At 49.0% G+C, this 16075-nt stretch overlaps 1 protein-coding gene across 3 annotated transcripts in view; it reads left to right on the top strand.

The window, feature by feature from the left end:
* The window catches only part of FRMD6 (FERM domain containing 6), a 154091-nt gene that overhangs the window by 117525 nt on the left and 20491 nt on the right, over positions 1-16075 (top strand). For all 3 annotated transcript variants that reach the window (XM_081861445.1, XM_081861444.1, XM_081861446.1), the window contains 5 exons: positions 4675-4934; positions 10728-10818; positions 12608-12687; positions 14319-14395; positions 14865-15051. In XM_081861445.1, the coding sequence (XP_081717571.1) occupies positions 4836-4934; positions 10728-10818; positions 12608-12687; positions 14319-14395; positions 14865-15051 (534 nt within the window). In that variant the 5' untranslated portion in view covers positions 4675-4835. The remainder of the gene's footprint in view (positions 1-4674; positions 4935-10727; positions 10819-12607; positions 12688-14318; positions 14396-14864; positions 15052-16075) is intronic.

Here is a 16075-nt window from a genome sequence, read left to right as displayed (position 1 = left end):
TTAAAGGTGCTGCTTATATTCGAATGCAATATGGGGGCAATATGGTACTTTTATACACAGTGTGTGGTTAATCTATGGAACTCCCTCCCACAGCATGGCTTTAAAAGGAGATTGGACAAATTCATGGAGGAGCTTAGGGCAGCGATGTTTCTGAATCCCAGTTGCTGTAAGCCAGCAACTGGGGGTTTGGGCTGGGTCTCCATCAATATGCGGATCATACCCAGCTCTACCTCTCTTTCAAATCAGAACCAGTGAAGGCAGTGAAGGTCCTGGGTGAGTGTCTGGAGGCGGTTGGAGGATGGATGGTGGCTAACAGGTTGAGGTTGAATCCTGACAAGACAGAAGTACTGTTTTGGGGGGACAGAGGGCGGGCTGGTATGGAGGACTCCCTGGTCCTGGATGGGGCAACTGTGCCCCCAAAGGACCAGGTGCGCAGCCTGGGAGTCATTTTGGACTCACAGCTGTCCTTGGAAGTGCAGGTCAGTTCTGTTTTCCAGGGCAGCTGTTTACCAGTTCCATCTGGTACGCAGGCTGAGACCCTCCCTGCCCGCTGACTGTCTCGCCAGAGTGGCGCATGCTCTGGTTATCTCTCACTTGGACTACTGCAATGCGCTCTACATGGGGCTACCTTTGAAGGTGACCTGGAAACTACAACTAATCCAGAATGTGGCAGCTAGACTGGTGACTGGGAGTGGCCACCGAGACCACATAACACCGGTCTTGAAAGACCTACACTGCCTCCCAGTACATTTCGGAGCACAATTCAAAGTGTTGGTGCTGACTTTTAAAGCCCTAAAAGGCCTTGGTCCTGTATATCTGAAGGAGCGTCTCCACCCCCATCGTTCTGCCCGGACACTGAGGTCCAGCACCGAGGGCCTTCTGCTGGTTCCCTCCCTGCGAGAAGTGAGGTTACAGGGAACCAGGCAGAGGGCCTTCTCGGTGGTGGCACCCGCCCTGTGGAATGCCCTCCCACCAGATGTCAAAGAGATAAACAACTACCAGACTTTTAGAAGACGTCTGAAGGCAGCCCTGTTTAGGGAAGCTTTTAATGTTTGATGTATTACGGTGTTTTAATATTTTGTTGAAAGCTGCCCAGAGTGGCTGGGGAAGCCCAGCCAGATGAGTGGGATATAAATAATAAATTATTATTATTATTATTATTATTATTAACCACAGGAGGGGAGAGTTGCTCTTGTGTTCGAATCCTGCTCCCTGGTTTCCCACGGGCTCCTGGGTGGCCACTGTGAGAACAGGATGGTCCTGATCCAGGAAGGCTCGCCTTACGCTCTTAACGTTCAGAGATGAGAAATGTGCTTACCTTTGGACAGCCGCTTAAAGCACATGGAAGAAAGCCCTGCAGGCTTTCAGGAGATGAATTTCCAGTTGATTAAAAAGATCCAGAGCCCCCTCTGTTCAATGAAAAGGAGGCGCTGGCTTGACTAACCCAACTGGGAAATGTACGCTTAATAAAAAGGTGCGCTAGTTCACGTTTGTGGCAGCATTTTCTTTGGTGGCCGAGGGGGAGAGGATAATTAAAACAGTGTTATTGGTTGTTGCAAATTCCAGAGGTGGGAACCCAGTGGCAAAAAGGCCTCACAGCAACTTTGAGGGCACACAAATGGACTGCGGCGCCAGCTTTCGGAGATGGGAGCGAAGGTGACGAAATGTGCTCTTTCCCAGGAAAGCAAATATGCCACAGCACCCTTCAAGGGATGTATGAGTCTCGGGTGCAGTCGCTGGCATCTCCAGGTAGCGCTTGTCCAAAACCCTGGAGAGGCGCTGCCAGTCAGTGTTGGAAATACTGACCTACATAGACCAGTGGTCCAACTCTGCACAAGACATATGTCCCTAGGCAAATGAATACAGTGGTGCCTTGCAAGACGAAAAGAATCCGTTCCGCGAGTCTCTTCGTCTTGCGGTTTTTTCGTCTTGCGAAGCAACCCTATTAGTGACTTTTAGCAGCTTAGAAAAAGGGAGAAAAAAGCGAAAAAAATCGCAAGACTCGCAAGACGTTTTCGTCTTGCAAAGCAAGCCCATAGGGAAATTCGTCTTGCGAAGTGCCTCGAAAAACGGAAAACCCTTTCGTCTAGCGGGTTTTTCGTCTTGCGAGGCATTCGTCTTGCGGGGCACCACTGTAGTAAGCCAGACTGAATGTAGTTTGAACCTAGGAGCAACAGCTTAAGCCTTTAAGAAAAACGAGGAAGGGCTGTAGAGCTCAGTGGTGCAACATTTGCAAAATGTCTTAATAATAATAATAATAATAATAATAATAATAATAATATTTTATTTATACCCCACCCTTCCTGGTTCAAAAACCGGGCTCAGGGCGGCTAACAACAAATTTAAAACACTTAATTATAAAAGCAGCATAAAAGACAGTATAAAAATATGAATAACAATAAAAATAAAAAATCAATCAGATAATCCCCAGGGCTAGCTGGCTGAATTGGTCCTGCTTGGGCCAGCGAGGAGGCCAGGGGAGAATTAGCTGTGGGGTCTCAGAGCGGGTGATCTTCATAAAAGGGGGAAGGAAGAGAAGGGAAATAAAAGATCAGGCTGAAGTCAAATTAAAGGCCAGGCGGAATAGCTCTGTCTTACAGGCCCGACGGAAGGAGGTTAAATCCTGCAGGGCCCTGGTCTCCTGGGACAGAGCATTCCACCAGGTCGGAGCCATCACTGAGAAGGCCCTGGCCCTGGTGGAGGATAGTCTGACTTCCTTAGGGCCCGGGACCTCTAAACTATAGTTATTCATGGACTTAAGGTCCTCTGCGGGGCAGACCAGGAGAGGCGGTCCCGTAGATACAAGGGCCCTAAGTCTTGTGTTTGGTACTTGTCATTTCCATGTAAGGAGTGGCAGGGGAACTCCTGCCTGAATAATATTATTATTATTATTATTATTATTATTATTATTATTATTATTATTCCTTGTTGCCCTGGGCATTTTAGACTAATAGTTGCAACCTCTTTTTTCTCTTTCGTTAGCTTCTCTGTTTTTAGCCTGCTTTTTCGTTCACACTTTTGTGTGTGTGTGTGTGTGTGTGTGTCCCAAAGAAAGGGAATGATCTCATCTCTTGCATTTGCGTGCAGCGGGAACGGTTCTTGTACTTTCGTCCGGCAGCCTGGATTCCTTGGCTGAATCGCAGTTCAGAAACATTTTACGCAAGTAACAACTTCGTTCCATCCGCTGGCATGAAGGCCGCCTTCTTCTGAGTGATGGTGTGCCTGAGTTGAGGGAATTTTTGTCGTTCTCGACTCCTCCACCATTAGAGGAGAAAAGAGTTGCGAGTCAGGACAGGGGCAGAAATTCGATCCTGTTCTCCTTTGAAGCTAATTCTGCCCCATTCACACTTTCTGAGATGATACATGAACCAAACACACAGCCATCTTTCAAAATTCATGCATTGGCGCATTTTGCTACTCAGCCCTCCAGCCGAGTAATGATGAGAGGAATGCGTAGAATGGGTTAAAAGGTTCCTTTGAAAAAATGCTCACATTGACGAATATAACATTGAAAACGCGCTTCCTTGTTTTTTCCTCACCTGAAAGAACTGTACAGTGGTACCTTGGGTTAAGTACTTAATTCGTTCCGGAGGTCCGTTCTTAACCTGAAACTGTTCTTAACCTGAAGCACCACTTTAGCTAATGGGGCCTCCTGCTGCTGTGGTGCTGCCGGAGCACGATTTCTGTTCTCATCCTGAAGCAAAGTTCTTAACCTGAAGCACTATTTCTGGGTTAGCGGAGTCTGTAACCTGAAGCATATGTAACCCGAGGTACCACTGTATGGTGAATATATCAAAAACAGCAGGGGCAAATGTTTGGCACACGAAGGGGTATGTTTTTAGGATACACCTTATTTTTGCGACTGCAAGTTGTTTCAGGCTGCTTTTAATGTTGCGTTTTTATTCTTGTAATATGCCCTGGTACCTTAGGGCAAGGGGCAGGTAATAAGTAATAATAGGGACGACATTAGAGATAGTGCGCTTTGCAAAAGTGTGTCTATTGGGAGATAGGTAAAGGTAAAGGGACCCCTGACCAGTAGGTCCAGTCATGGCCGACTCTGGGGTTGCGGTGCTCATCTCTCTTTATTGGCCGAGGGAGCCGGCGTACAGCTTCCGGGTCATGTGACCAGCATGACTAAGCCGCTTCTGGCGAACCAGAGCAGCGCACGGAAATGCCGTTTACCTTCCCGCCGGAGCGGTGCCTATTTATCTACTTGCACTTTGATGTGCTTTTGAACTGCTAGGTTGGCGGGAGCAGGGACCGAGCAACGGGAGTTCACCCAGTTGCCGGGATTCGAACCTCCAACCAGTCACGTTGAAATGCTGAAGAATTTTCATGAGGATTTTAAAAGAAACAGAGAATCTCAAACTTATATGTAAATGTGGAGAACCAAACTTAAAGATTGGGGAAATGGGAAACAGAAATTAAGAGGGCTTCCCATTCCTAGTTGCAGGCCACCTCCTGCGTTCTATATTTTTCTTTTAAAGGTGGGATTAAAACAATAATAATTGTAATTATTGGTTTGGGTGCAGTGTTTCTCAGCTGTGGTTGGACAAGGTCAGGGATGATGGGAGTTGTAGTCCAACACTGGGGGGTAGGCCATGGCGAAGTTCTTCTCCCATCTTCTCGTGGCCAGCAGCATCTGAAGTTGTGTGTGCTTCTCGTCCTTTCCAGTGATGGTACCCGTGGGAAGAGATGCTCAGATGCCCAGGCTGCTTGGCCGCAGGTGAGCAGGAGGAGGTGGAGCTGCTGGTCTCCGTGTGCCGTGACCCCGAGGTTCCCGCGCAGTCTCCAGGCGGCTCGCTCAGACATCCACGGGGAAGGCCCGGAACACGATGAACAAATTGAACTTCCACAATAACAGAGTCATGCAGGACCGACGCAGCGTTTGTGTTTTCCTCCCCAACGACCATTCCCTCAACATCATCATAAACGTGAGTGAGCCGTCTCGAGGCTGCCTCTTTCTTGCCGTTCCTCGGGGGCCTGTCACAAGTACAGTGGTGCCCCGCGAAGACGAAAAACTCGCTAGACGAAAGAGTTTTCCATCTTTTGAGGTGCTTCGCAAGACGAATTTCCCTATGGGCTTGCTTCGCAAGACGAAAACGTCTTGCGAGTTCTTGTGAGTTTTCCCCCTTTTCCCCCTCTTTTTCTAAGCCGCTAATAGCCGCTTAGCCGCTAAGCCACTAATAGCGCTAATCCGCTAATAGGCGTGCTTCGCAAGACGGAAAAACCGCGAGACGAAGAGACTCGCGGAACGAATTAATTTCGTCTTGTGAGGCACCACTGTACCGTATTTTTCGCTCTATAGGACGCACCGGACCATAGGAGGGGGAGAACAGGAAAAAAAGATTCTCCCCCTCTCTGCTCAGTGCCCCTTCAACGAAGCGGTAGAAGAAACGGAGCCCCTTCCATTTCTCCTCCCGCTTCGCTGAAGGGGCGCTGCGCAGAGAGGGAAAACTCTGCAGCGCCTCTCCAGCGAAGCGAAGCCTGGAGAGCAAGAGGGATCGGTGTGCATCGACCCCACTCGCTCTCCAGGCTTCAGGCGGATATCCGCAAGCCTTTGGAGTGCGGCGGGAACTCTTGCTGCGCTCCGAAAGCTTGTGGATAGCTGCCTGAAGCCCCCAGAGCGCAGCGGGCGTTCCCTGCGCTACTGGAGCTTTAGGCAGCTTCAGCGAAGGCAACGCAAAACCTCCAGAACATGGGGGGAGCTCTCCCTCTGCGCTTCGGAGGCTTTGCGTTGCTATCGCTGAAGCCAAGGAGCCTGCATTCGCTCCATAGGACGCACACACATCTTTCCTTCATTTTTGGAGGGGGAAAAGTGCATCCTATAGAGCGAAAAATACGGTATGTGCCCCCCAACTTTTCCCTCCCCCTTTCTGAGACCTGGGCGAAGTGGACCTGGCTCAAGCACTGTCTTGGTGGGGGGGGGCATTACTCCCCTCCCGGTCCAACTGTCTAGAGCGGGGTGGGCTCTTCTGGCAGGTCTCTGGGAAGGGGGGAAATTTGCAGTGTTACCCTAGGCTTTGAAAGCTAGGTGTGTTTGCAGGGCCCACCCTATTCCTGGGGCTGCAATCTGTTTTAACTGCTTTTCATTCTGAATTTTGAATAGCTCTGGGACCTGCTGGCAAAGGGCAGGTAATAAAACCATCGTTGTTGTCATTAGTCCCCCCCCCCCAAAAAAAAATTGAACTCGAAGCAATTTATAAAAGCAAAGGTGATAAACAAATATAAAAGCAGCAATAAAATCAACCTAAAATAACAGTAACATACAGTGGTTCTCATACTTAATCCATTCTGGAGGTCTGTTCCAAAACCAAAGCGTTCCAAAACCAAGGTGCTCTATCCCATAGAAAGGAATGCAAAATGGATTAATCCGTTCCAGATTAAAAACAACCCCTAAAACAGCAATTTAACGTGAATTTTACTAACGAGACCATTGATCCATAAAATGAAAGCAATAAACAATGTACTACTGTCACACAATTAATCAATCAGTAGCTGAACTGGGTTCCACACAGTCACAAAAACAAAACAAAAAGAGCCGCAGAAACAAAAACGCAAAATGAATATCATAAACAGACAGACCTCAGCACAACACTCAAATCGGAAGCGTAACACTCAAAACGGAGCACGTTCGGCTTCCGAAAAAAGTTTGCAAACCAGAACACTTACTTCCGGGTTTGCAGTGTCTGGGATCCAAGTTGTTTGAGTACCAAGGTGTTTGAGAACCAAGGGACCACTGTACATAAAAGAACAAACCCAAACCCCGCCCCTAAAAATATATATATATATATAAAAATTAAATTAAAAAAATACACCTGACGCCTAAAAGCAGTGAGGGACCCAGGCATGCCTTCCTGGAGACAAACAGTCCATAAATGGGGAGCCACCACTGAGAAGTCCCATTCTCATGTTGCCACCCTCCGTTCCTCCCTCAGAGGGGGCATGTGGAAGGAACTCTGATGAAGAGCATGTGGTCCAGGTTGGTTCACGTGGGGCGAGGGTGTCCTTGAAATATTGTGGTCCCGAGCTGCATAAGGCTTTCCAGGTAGAAACCTGCTGTTTGCATTGGGCCCAGAAGCAGCCAGAGCACCTGTGCCAAAACTGGTGTCTAGGAGTCTTGGTTGACCGCAAACTTGACATGAGCCAACAGTGTGACGCGGCAGCTAAAAACCCAATGCAGTTCTGGGCTGCATCAATAGGAGTATAGCATCTAGATCAAGGGAAGTAATAGTGCCACTGTATTCTGCTCTGGTCAGACCTCACCTGGAGTACTGTGTCCAGTTCTGGGCACCACAGTTCAAGAAGGACACTGACAAACTGGAACGTGTCCAGAGGAGGGCAACCAAAATGGTCAAAGGCCTGGAAACGATGCCTTATGAGGAACGGCTAAGGGAGCTGGGCATGTTTAGCCTGGAGAAGAGGAGGTTAAGGGGTGATATGATAGCCATGTTCAAATATATAAGAGGATGTCACATAGAGGAGGGAGAAAGGTTGTTTTCTGCTGCTCCAGAGAAGCGGACACGGAGCAATGGTTCCAAACTACAAGAAAGAAGATTCCACCTAAACATTAGGAAGAACTTCCTGACAGTAAGAGCTGTTTGACAGTGGAATTTGCTGCCAAGGAGTGTGGTGGAGTCTCCTTCTTTGGAGGTCTTTAAGCAGAGGCTTGACAACCATATGTCAGGAGTGCTCTGATGGTGTTTCCTGCTTGGCAGGGGGTTGGACTCGATGGCCCTTGTGGTCTCTTCCAACTCTATGATTCTATGATTCTATGGTGTTACTCAGCAATCTGGCCGCTGAATTCTCCAACAGCTGCAGTTTCCAAACCGCCTTTGAAGGCAGCCCCACCTATAACACATTGCAGTAGTCTAACCTAGAGACCATAGATGACAGATGTTAGGCTATCCCTGGCCATTAGACAAGCTAAGAGTTTCTTACTCTTGGTAGTTTAGTTACAGCAACACAAAATGACTTTCCCCGGCCTGAATTATTAGGCTGCCGAAATGAAGAGCTGACAGTTTAAAAGGCCTGTCTTTCTCAACCCTTTCCTGACTGGCTTCCGCAATAGCCAGCCTTCTAAATTTTATCCAGAACAGTTTTGCTCCTGTCATTTCTTTCATGGGGTTTGAACCTGTGACCAGGGCCAGATTTAGGTCTGTTGAGGCCCTAAGCTACTGAAGGTAATGGGGCCCTTTATATGTCCAGCTGTCCTTTGTCAACAACAAATTGTCGCTGGTTCTTGTGTTGAATATATGCTCTATGATCATTTAAGGACCTAATAGGTATCTTAAGCCATTTGCCCATGTTGCTATGCGACCAGTCCATGCAGAATGTAGGCACCCTATATATAGAAAGGAGCAAACCAGTGATATTTTAGGGAGCAGCCTAGCAGGCGGGGCCCATGACTTCCATCATAGGTGCCTACACAACACAAAACACTGTATGTAGGTTTTATTTTATTTGTTCTTTATCTTATATTTTGGAAATGTACATCCAGGTTTTTTTCCCCTTTACATTTTTTTGGGGGCCCCCAAGAAAGTGGGTCCCTAAGCTATAGCTTGTTTAGCTTATACGTAAATCAGGCACTGGCTGTGACCCAGAGAGTCCTGTGCTGTTCATGCTTGAAAAGAAGGAAAAGTTACAATTTTCACCCATTATATCCTTGCTGCTCACCCAAAAGTTCTTTATCTTGGCTGTGTGACTAGAACCTCCTTTTGGAAATGACAGGTGTTAAATTTAAAGGATCGCTGCATTGCATGCCCACCTCTCTACCAAATTTCTCTCCCCTGGCAGGTTGATGTCCTATTTAGAAGTTCCCAAGCGATGATCCTTTAGAGCGTTTGCCTTCCCTTTGTTTCTCTGACAGGGCCATTTCTGACAGGGCCATTTCTCCCATTCCACCCCTTCCTCTTTTCTTACATGCAACATTTTTTAGAGAGTTGCTTATGCGGCTGTTTTGAATTCTTCAATTATTAAGTCTCTGGCTTGGTGCCTCCTTGGCGAAGCGAGGGGGCCCTCAAAGCATCCAGAGCCTTGCTGGAAATTAGAATATTTTTTGCAGCGGATCTGCAAGCTTTATTTGCACGCTGTCTCCGTAATTGCCGCAAAACGGGGAGAAGCTGAGGCCTGACGACCGTGAGCAAATAACGGTCTCTCTAGATGTTTGGAACGGCTTTCCATCTCCCATGCTTCAAACTTCTAAACAGAGCTGTTGAAATCGCAATGGGTTAAGCAAAATGGAAACCCTCTTGGGTCCGATGGATCTTGCAGTCCCCCCCCCCTTCGCAATTAACTGCCTGGAAACGATATTTGAGATTCTAGTTATTCTAGTCTGGAATCATTAGTTTCGTTCTTGGTTTTTTTTTTCCTTTTTAATATATTTTTATATATTAACCAGGCAGAGGGCCTTCTCGATGGTGGCGCCCACCCTGTGGAACTCCCTCCCACCAGATGTCCAAGAGAACAACAACTACCAGACTTTTAGAAGACATCTGAAGGCAGCCCTGTTCAGGGAACTTTTTAATGTGTGACATCTTAGTGTATTTTTGGTCTTTGAGGAAGCCGCCCAGAGTGGCTGGGGAAACCCAGCCAGATGGGTGGGGTACAAATAATAAATTATTATTATTATTATTATTATTATTATTATTATTATTATTATTAACAGGATGCAACCAAAGGTGTAGCCCTCTAAACAACAAGGAGGGAGACGGAGAAGTTAGCATAGAGATAAAGGTTCAGGGATGGTCTGGGAAGCTTGTAAGTTCCTCGCTCTGTTTGCCCATGCAAAGCTCTGATTTGGCCACGGTCACCTCCAGGCTTGATTATTGTAACTCACTCTACGCAGGGCTTTCCTTGAAGCTGACCCAGAAACTCCAGCGGGTGCAGAATACTGTGGCGAGACTCCTTACGGCATCCTTGCCGTGGGAGCACATTCATCCAGTGCTTTACGAACTGCACTGGCTCCCGGTGGAGTACAGGGTCAGGTTTAAGGTGCTGGTTTTGACCTTCAAAGCCCTATGCGGCCTAGGACCCACGTACCTACAGGACCACCTCTCCTCGTATGCCCCACGAAGGACCTTAAGGTCCACAAATGACAACACCTTGGAGGTCCCAAGTCTCAAGGTGGTTCGATTGGTCTCAACTAGGGCCAGGGCCTTTTCAGCACTGGCCCCGACTTGGTGGAATGCTCTGTCACAAGAGACTAGGGCCCTGCAGGACTTGACATCTTTCCGCAGGGCCTGCAAGACAGAGCTGTTCCACCTGGCCTTTGGTTTGGACTCAGTCTGACCCTTATGTTTCCCTCCCCTTATGGGAGGGGTTTTGATCTATGGGCTACTTTTAAAATGAGGCTGCCTTTTAAATAGCATTTTTAACCTGTATTTTAAATTGTGTTTTTCCCCCTTCCCTATTATGTTTTTATTGTAATTTTACTGGTGTTAGCCGCCCTGAGCCCAGCTCTGGCCGGGAGGGTGGGGTATAAATAAAAATTTATTATTCTTATTATTCTGAAAGCTCAGTTGCATCCATGCGTCTTACAATTATAAAACTGCTTTTACATGCTGCATTACGTCTTGTGTTCTTATGCTGTTTGCTGCCTGGGTGTTCTCCGAATTCTGAACGTCTTACAAATCCTGAAATAAATAAATGGGTCTTCCTGTATCATCCCTCCAGAAGTCGCTCTCCAAATAACTGCCTTTTCCTCCACCACCCTCTCCCCCTTGTAGGTCAAAATATTGTGCCATGAGTTACTGGTCCAGGTGTGTGACCTCTTACGGCTGAAGGACTGTCACCTCTTCGGACTCAGCGTCATTCAGAGTAAGTCCCGAGAGGAGAGTTTGGCTTCCTTCCACTCTCTTCACATCTGCCATGCTGCTCAGTGACCTTCAGCCTGACCCGTTGCTGCCCCCTCACTTAGTGAGCACTCAGCACAACATTTCTGCCGCCACAGCCGATGTGCGGAAGAGCCTCTCAGTAAAGGATGTTGCGTGTCGAGGTCCCCAGGGCCACCCCAATAACTCACACATCACACCAATATTTAAGGTTTAAGGTTTTTGGCATAATTTTGGCCACAGCTTTATTAAAATACAGTGGTGCCCCGCAAGACGAATGCCTCGCAAGACGGAAAACCCACTAGACGAAAGGGTTTTCCGTTTTGGAGGTGCTTCGCAAAACAAATTTCCTATGGGCTTGCTTCGCAAGACGAAAAAACCGCAAGACGAAGAGACTCGCGGAACGGATTCTTTTCGTCTTGCGAGGCACCACTGTACAATCATGTGAGTGGTTGCTTAGGCATTGGTTGCGACTAGCTGCCCCCACCGTGGGGGACAGTCTGACATTCCGCACGCCTGCGAAAGTCAGAAAAGGGGAATACGCTTGGGGCTAGCGACGGAGCAGGGAACCTGCCCTCACCCCAAATGCAACCAGGAACTCATTGCTATGGCCCGAGCCCCCTTGACAGGATAGACAAGCAATAGTTAGCCCCCGATTCCTTTAACAGAATCCCTTGCAGCAGCAGCAGCATTAGAGGGGCAGGCACAGCCAATCCATGCCCCCCAACCAACCAAACCATAAACCAATGCCTAACCGCAACCTTACAAGTTGTGACAATTTGCTACGCAGTAGGCAAAAACCAAATGGCCCCAGCCAATCAGCCAGATGGACAAAATTCCTACCGGGCCCCTGCCCCAAAGCAGACGACCCCATGACAGGCATAGCAAGGTCAAGCGAACAACCGTAATTCTAGGGGGGGACGGGCAATCCGATGCACGGGCGAAAAGAGGAAGCCCTAGCCTCGTGCAAGGAGTTTTAGCATTTCTGGCTGTCAATCAACAAATGGCAACATTAACTTCTTCCCAACGACAAGGGAAGCCCAATCGGATCAATGGCCAAGGGTCAATTAGCCCGCCCCACAACTTTGGAGTGTCCTGGCGGCCCCCACCGCAACACGTGCTCTCCATGAAGGAGAACATGCGGCTTTAGATCTGAATCACCACATTTGCTAACCGTAGTTACCTCGAGCCACGGTCTATAGCTATCGTTAGAAGCTGGTTTCTGGCTAATCCTGTAGTTCAGGAATGGGGAAACGGTGGCCCTCCAGATCTTTTGTTGGACTACAGTTCCCATCATGCCCAGCCATTGCCCATGCTGCCTGGGGATGATGGGACTTGCAGTCCATAATGGCTGGGAGTCGGCAAACCACAGTTAGCAGCTGAATGCAGTTGGAACCCTAAACTATGGGTAGGCAAACTAAGGCTGGTTCGCCAGAAGCGGCTTAGTCATGCTGACCACATGACCCGGAAGCTGTACGCCGGCTCCCTCAGCCAATAAAGCGAGATGAGCGCCGCAACCCCAGAGTCGGTCACGACTGGACCTAATGGTCAGGGGTCCCTTTACCTTCCCTTTACCTTACCACAAAGAGCAGCTCGTTGGGGAATCTGCCCCCCCCAGCAGAAACTGCTAAAATCCTGCCTTTGTGAACTTCAATACTGTGGTTCTTGTTGGCTGCGGGTGCCGAATTGTCCCTGCTTTTTAGAGGAACGTCGGGAGAGTCCTTGCAACAGGCCAACTGTCTAATCTCAGCTTCCCATTTCTTCCCACGGCACAGACAACGAGCACGTCTATATGGAGCTGTCCCAAAAGCTCTGCAAGTACTGTCCGAAAGAGTGGAAGAAAGAAGCGAGTAAGGTAAGGACTCTGGTTTCACCTCCGCGTCTGAATCCCAGTTGCGTGGCAAGTTCCCGCCTCCCCCCTTTCCTCCCCTTTTACCGCCCTATTCCTCATAGGAGGCCGTGGTCTGGGCTGCAACCGGGGGCGAGTCCTGGCCTCCCTGTTGATCCTCATCGGAAGAGGAACCAGAAATCTCTTCCGCTGTTGCAGGCTGTGGCGGTGGTTCCTGAAACATACATCTATATCATGCTGATGGTTATTACCGAATGATCCCTTGGGAGGCGCCCTACTGCCCGAGGAACCCAATTTTGACCTGAGGGAGCGAGAAAACTGGGATCAGGTTGGGGGTGGGTAGCAGAAGCAGTTTCTGGCGGGGCAGTGCTGGAACCTGAGGTACTAGGGAAAAAACCTGGCTAGCTGCGGCGCGGGAAAGAGGGAGACCTAAATGCGCGAGGCCACGCCCCGGCTGGCCCAGGGATGACGCGTCCGAGAATTCCCTGGCATTGCGGGGGCTGGAGGCAGCCCCCGCGAGCGTGGGGGAGGGGAGGGGCGTGAAGCCCGCAACCCCACCTCCTCTCTAGCTCAGAAGTGGCTTTGCCAAAAACTGCAGGAAGGGGAGAATGATGCTCTGGGACACTGGGCTGATCCGGCGAGCTGTTCTTTCTCGTTCTTACGTTGCCGTAGCGTGAGCTGGCCACCGGAAGCGCCTGTTTCACCTTATCCTCACCAGATTTAAGCAGGAAGAACCGGCGGCTTCATTTTAGCAACCTCTGAGAGCTCTCTGACATCCTGGAACAAAGATGCTTTTTCCCAGAGCAAAGGAGTTGCAATTAGAAGCTTGAATTATCTGAAGCCAGTTTGCAGAGCTTTAAACAGGCATGTTTTTTGGGACTACAATTCCCATCATCGCTCACCACTGGTCGTGTTAGCTAGGGATGATGGGAGTTGTAGTCCCCAAACATCCGGAGGGCCAAGTTTGGCCATGCCTGCTTTAAAACAACCAGATGAGAGTCAACACAGAAAGTATCTTCTTCCCCTCTCTAAGAAAGGACGGCTGGGAGCTCTGAGCTGCTTAGCCGTTCAAAGCCCGGCTCTTTGGAAACATATAGCATCCCGTAGCCTCAGCTGTCGAGGCCGGCTTGGTGTTGAAACTCCAGCCTGCCCCTGAGACAAATTGCCGGCGTATGGGGGATGTCTCAGAAAAGTGTCTTTAAGGACCTCTGAGATTTAGCCTCGGCCCCAAAAGACAGCGCGGCCGCATCCAGCTGCTGCCTCCTCCTCCAGACAGATGGGTTTTGTGTCAAAGCAGCAAAAGGTCGGGTCTGGTTTTCTGGTAGCAGATAACGAAAAGGGCACACAGATCAAGGCTGAACCTGAAGCTCAGGTTACCGGCAGATCTGAAGCTCAGGTTATACCCTCCCAGTGTAGCTGGTGGTGAAAACTGTTTTTGCAAAAAGCCAGATCAGCCCAGCACTTTTGCTGCCAAGGGGACAATTGCTCCTTTGCCAAATGCATCCCAGCATTAACACACTGCTCCTGCTGGGGCTCAGTATTCTTAGGGGGTGAGAAGATGTCTTCTGGAGGGGGCGTCCTTCTCCCTCCCGGCCTCAAGCAGAAGGCTGATCCTTTATTTTTGCCTTTGGTTGCAGGGTATAGACCAGTTTGGGCCCCCCATGATCATTCACTTCCGAGTCCAGTATTACGTGGAAAACGGCCGGCTGATCAGGTAATGGGGAAAGGGGGCTTTTGCGAGGGGGGGGGGAGCAGAGGAAAATTGCTGCTGAAAGCCTTGTTGGCAAAGAGCCACATGGAAGAAAAAGTGGGCCTTATGGTGCCCACAATTTATTTATTTTAAAAGCTGCTCCGTCTGAGTTCTTATTGATAAAACAGTTGCATGTCAATTGTTGTTGTTGTTTTCTTTTTAGTGTTTATATTATTAACTTGTATGATATAGATTTGTTTTTTTAATGTCAGTTTTTGTGTTTTGTGTGTTGTTATTTTTCAATATTTTTCGTGTTGTTGTGTGGAAAATACTAATAAAAGAAGAAGAAGAAGAAGAAGAAGAAGAAGAAGAAGAAGTTTACAAGGAAGAAGCAACCGACCCCAGCGAAAGACATCCATGTTTTCTGCCTGTCTGTTTCTCCCCTGCCGTTCTTCGTTTACATCCCTCTTCCTTTCTCTCCCTCTCCTTCCAGCGACCGAACCGCCCGCTACTATTATTACTGGCACCTGAGGAAGCAAGTCCTCCGCTCACAGAGCCTCCTTCGCGAGGAGGCCTATTTCCTGCTGGCAGCCTTCGCCCTGCAAGCCGACCTGGGCAACTTCAAAAGGAACAAGCACTACGGGAAATACTTTGAACCCGAAGCCTACTTCCCCGCCTGGGTAGGAGCACCCTCTTCCTTTGAGCCCAGGCTCGCTCTCTCTCTCTCCCGCAATCCCCTTCATCTCTCCCCCAGTGCCTAAACACAAGCTGTGTTGCCATAGCTCTGAAGACCACCCGTCCTCCGAGCCATTCCAGACAGCATGAGGGGTTTGTGGGCGGGTGCATCTGTCAGCCGGAAAATATGCCGAAGTGGGGCTTTCCAGCTTGGCTGGGATCGAGTTGCCTTTTGCAGAAATCTGGTGGCGCTGTCTGTTTTGGCTTTCCCCTCGGAGGAGAGCGCCAATACCATAGCTGTCAACTTACAGATTTGAAAATAAGGGACCAGCAGCCTCGGAAATAAGGGATCAGCAGCCAAAATAAGGGGTTTTCGGACCACGGGTATGTTCAACTTCTGAGCCCCTCCGAGCCACACCAGTAAAACACAGCAGACTTGCAACTTTCGCAGGATTTACCTACACGATTGCAGCGTTGTGAGAGTAAGCAGGCAGCGACCATGTCGTGCCTGTTGAGGCTTCCCGTGGATATTGGCGCAAGGCAAAAGGGCGGCTTGGCGTGTTTGACCGACCCGTCTCAGGCTTCAAGTTCATCCGACTCCCAAGCCAGCCCTCACTGCAAACGTGTCAGCTAAGAGGATTACATGCTTGCAGCAAGGTTGACTCACTATTTCCATTTTAAGCACCCAGGAGTGTTTAGCATCTCCTCTGCATTAAGGGGGGGGGGGCGGGGAGCAACAGCTCAGACTTCAGATAGCAGACACAACCGCTGGGATGAGACAGGCGTTCTGAAATGAAAACACATTCCAGAGTCTAAAAAGCCTCTTGGCAAAAAAAAAAACACCCTCTGTACCTTCACTCTCCAGGAGGAATATAAACATGTAAGTGTTCTGTTGCACGCACATACCCCAAAACCCAAACTCTGCATTTTAGGAAATGCATGCTCTGGGTTGCATAAACAGCCTTGTCATTCCCCAGCCCCTGAATGAAGAGAGAGCTGTGAGAAGACTAAGAGAGCTGAGTGGGGGGT

Source organism: Podarcis erhardii, assembly GCF_964252035.2.
Source record: "Podarcis erhardii genome assembly, chromosome: 1".
NCBI classification, from domain to species: Eukaryota; Metazoa; Chordata; class Lepidosauria; order Squamata; family Lacertidae; genus Podarcis; species Podarcis erhardii.
This window is presented reverse-complemented; position numbering and strand designations above follow the sequence as displayed.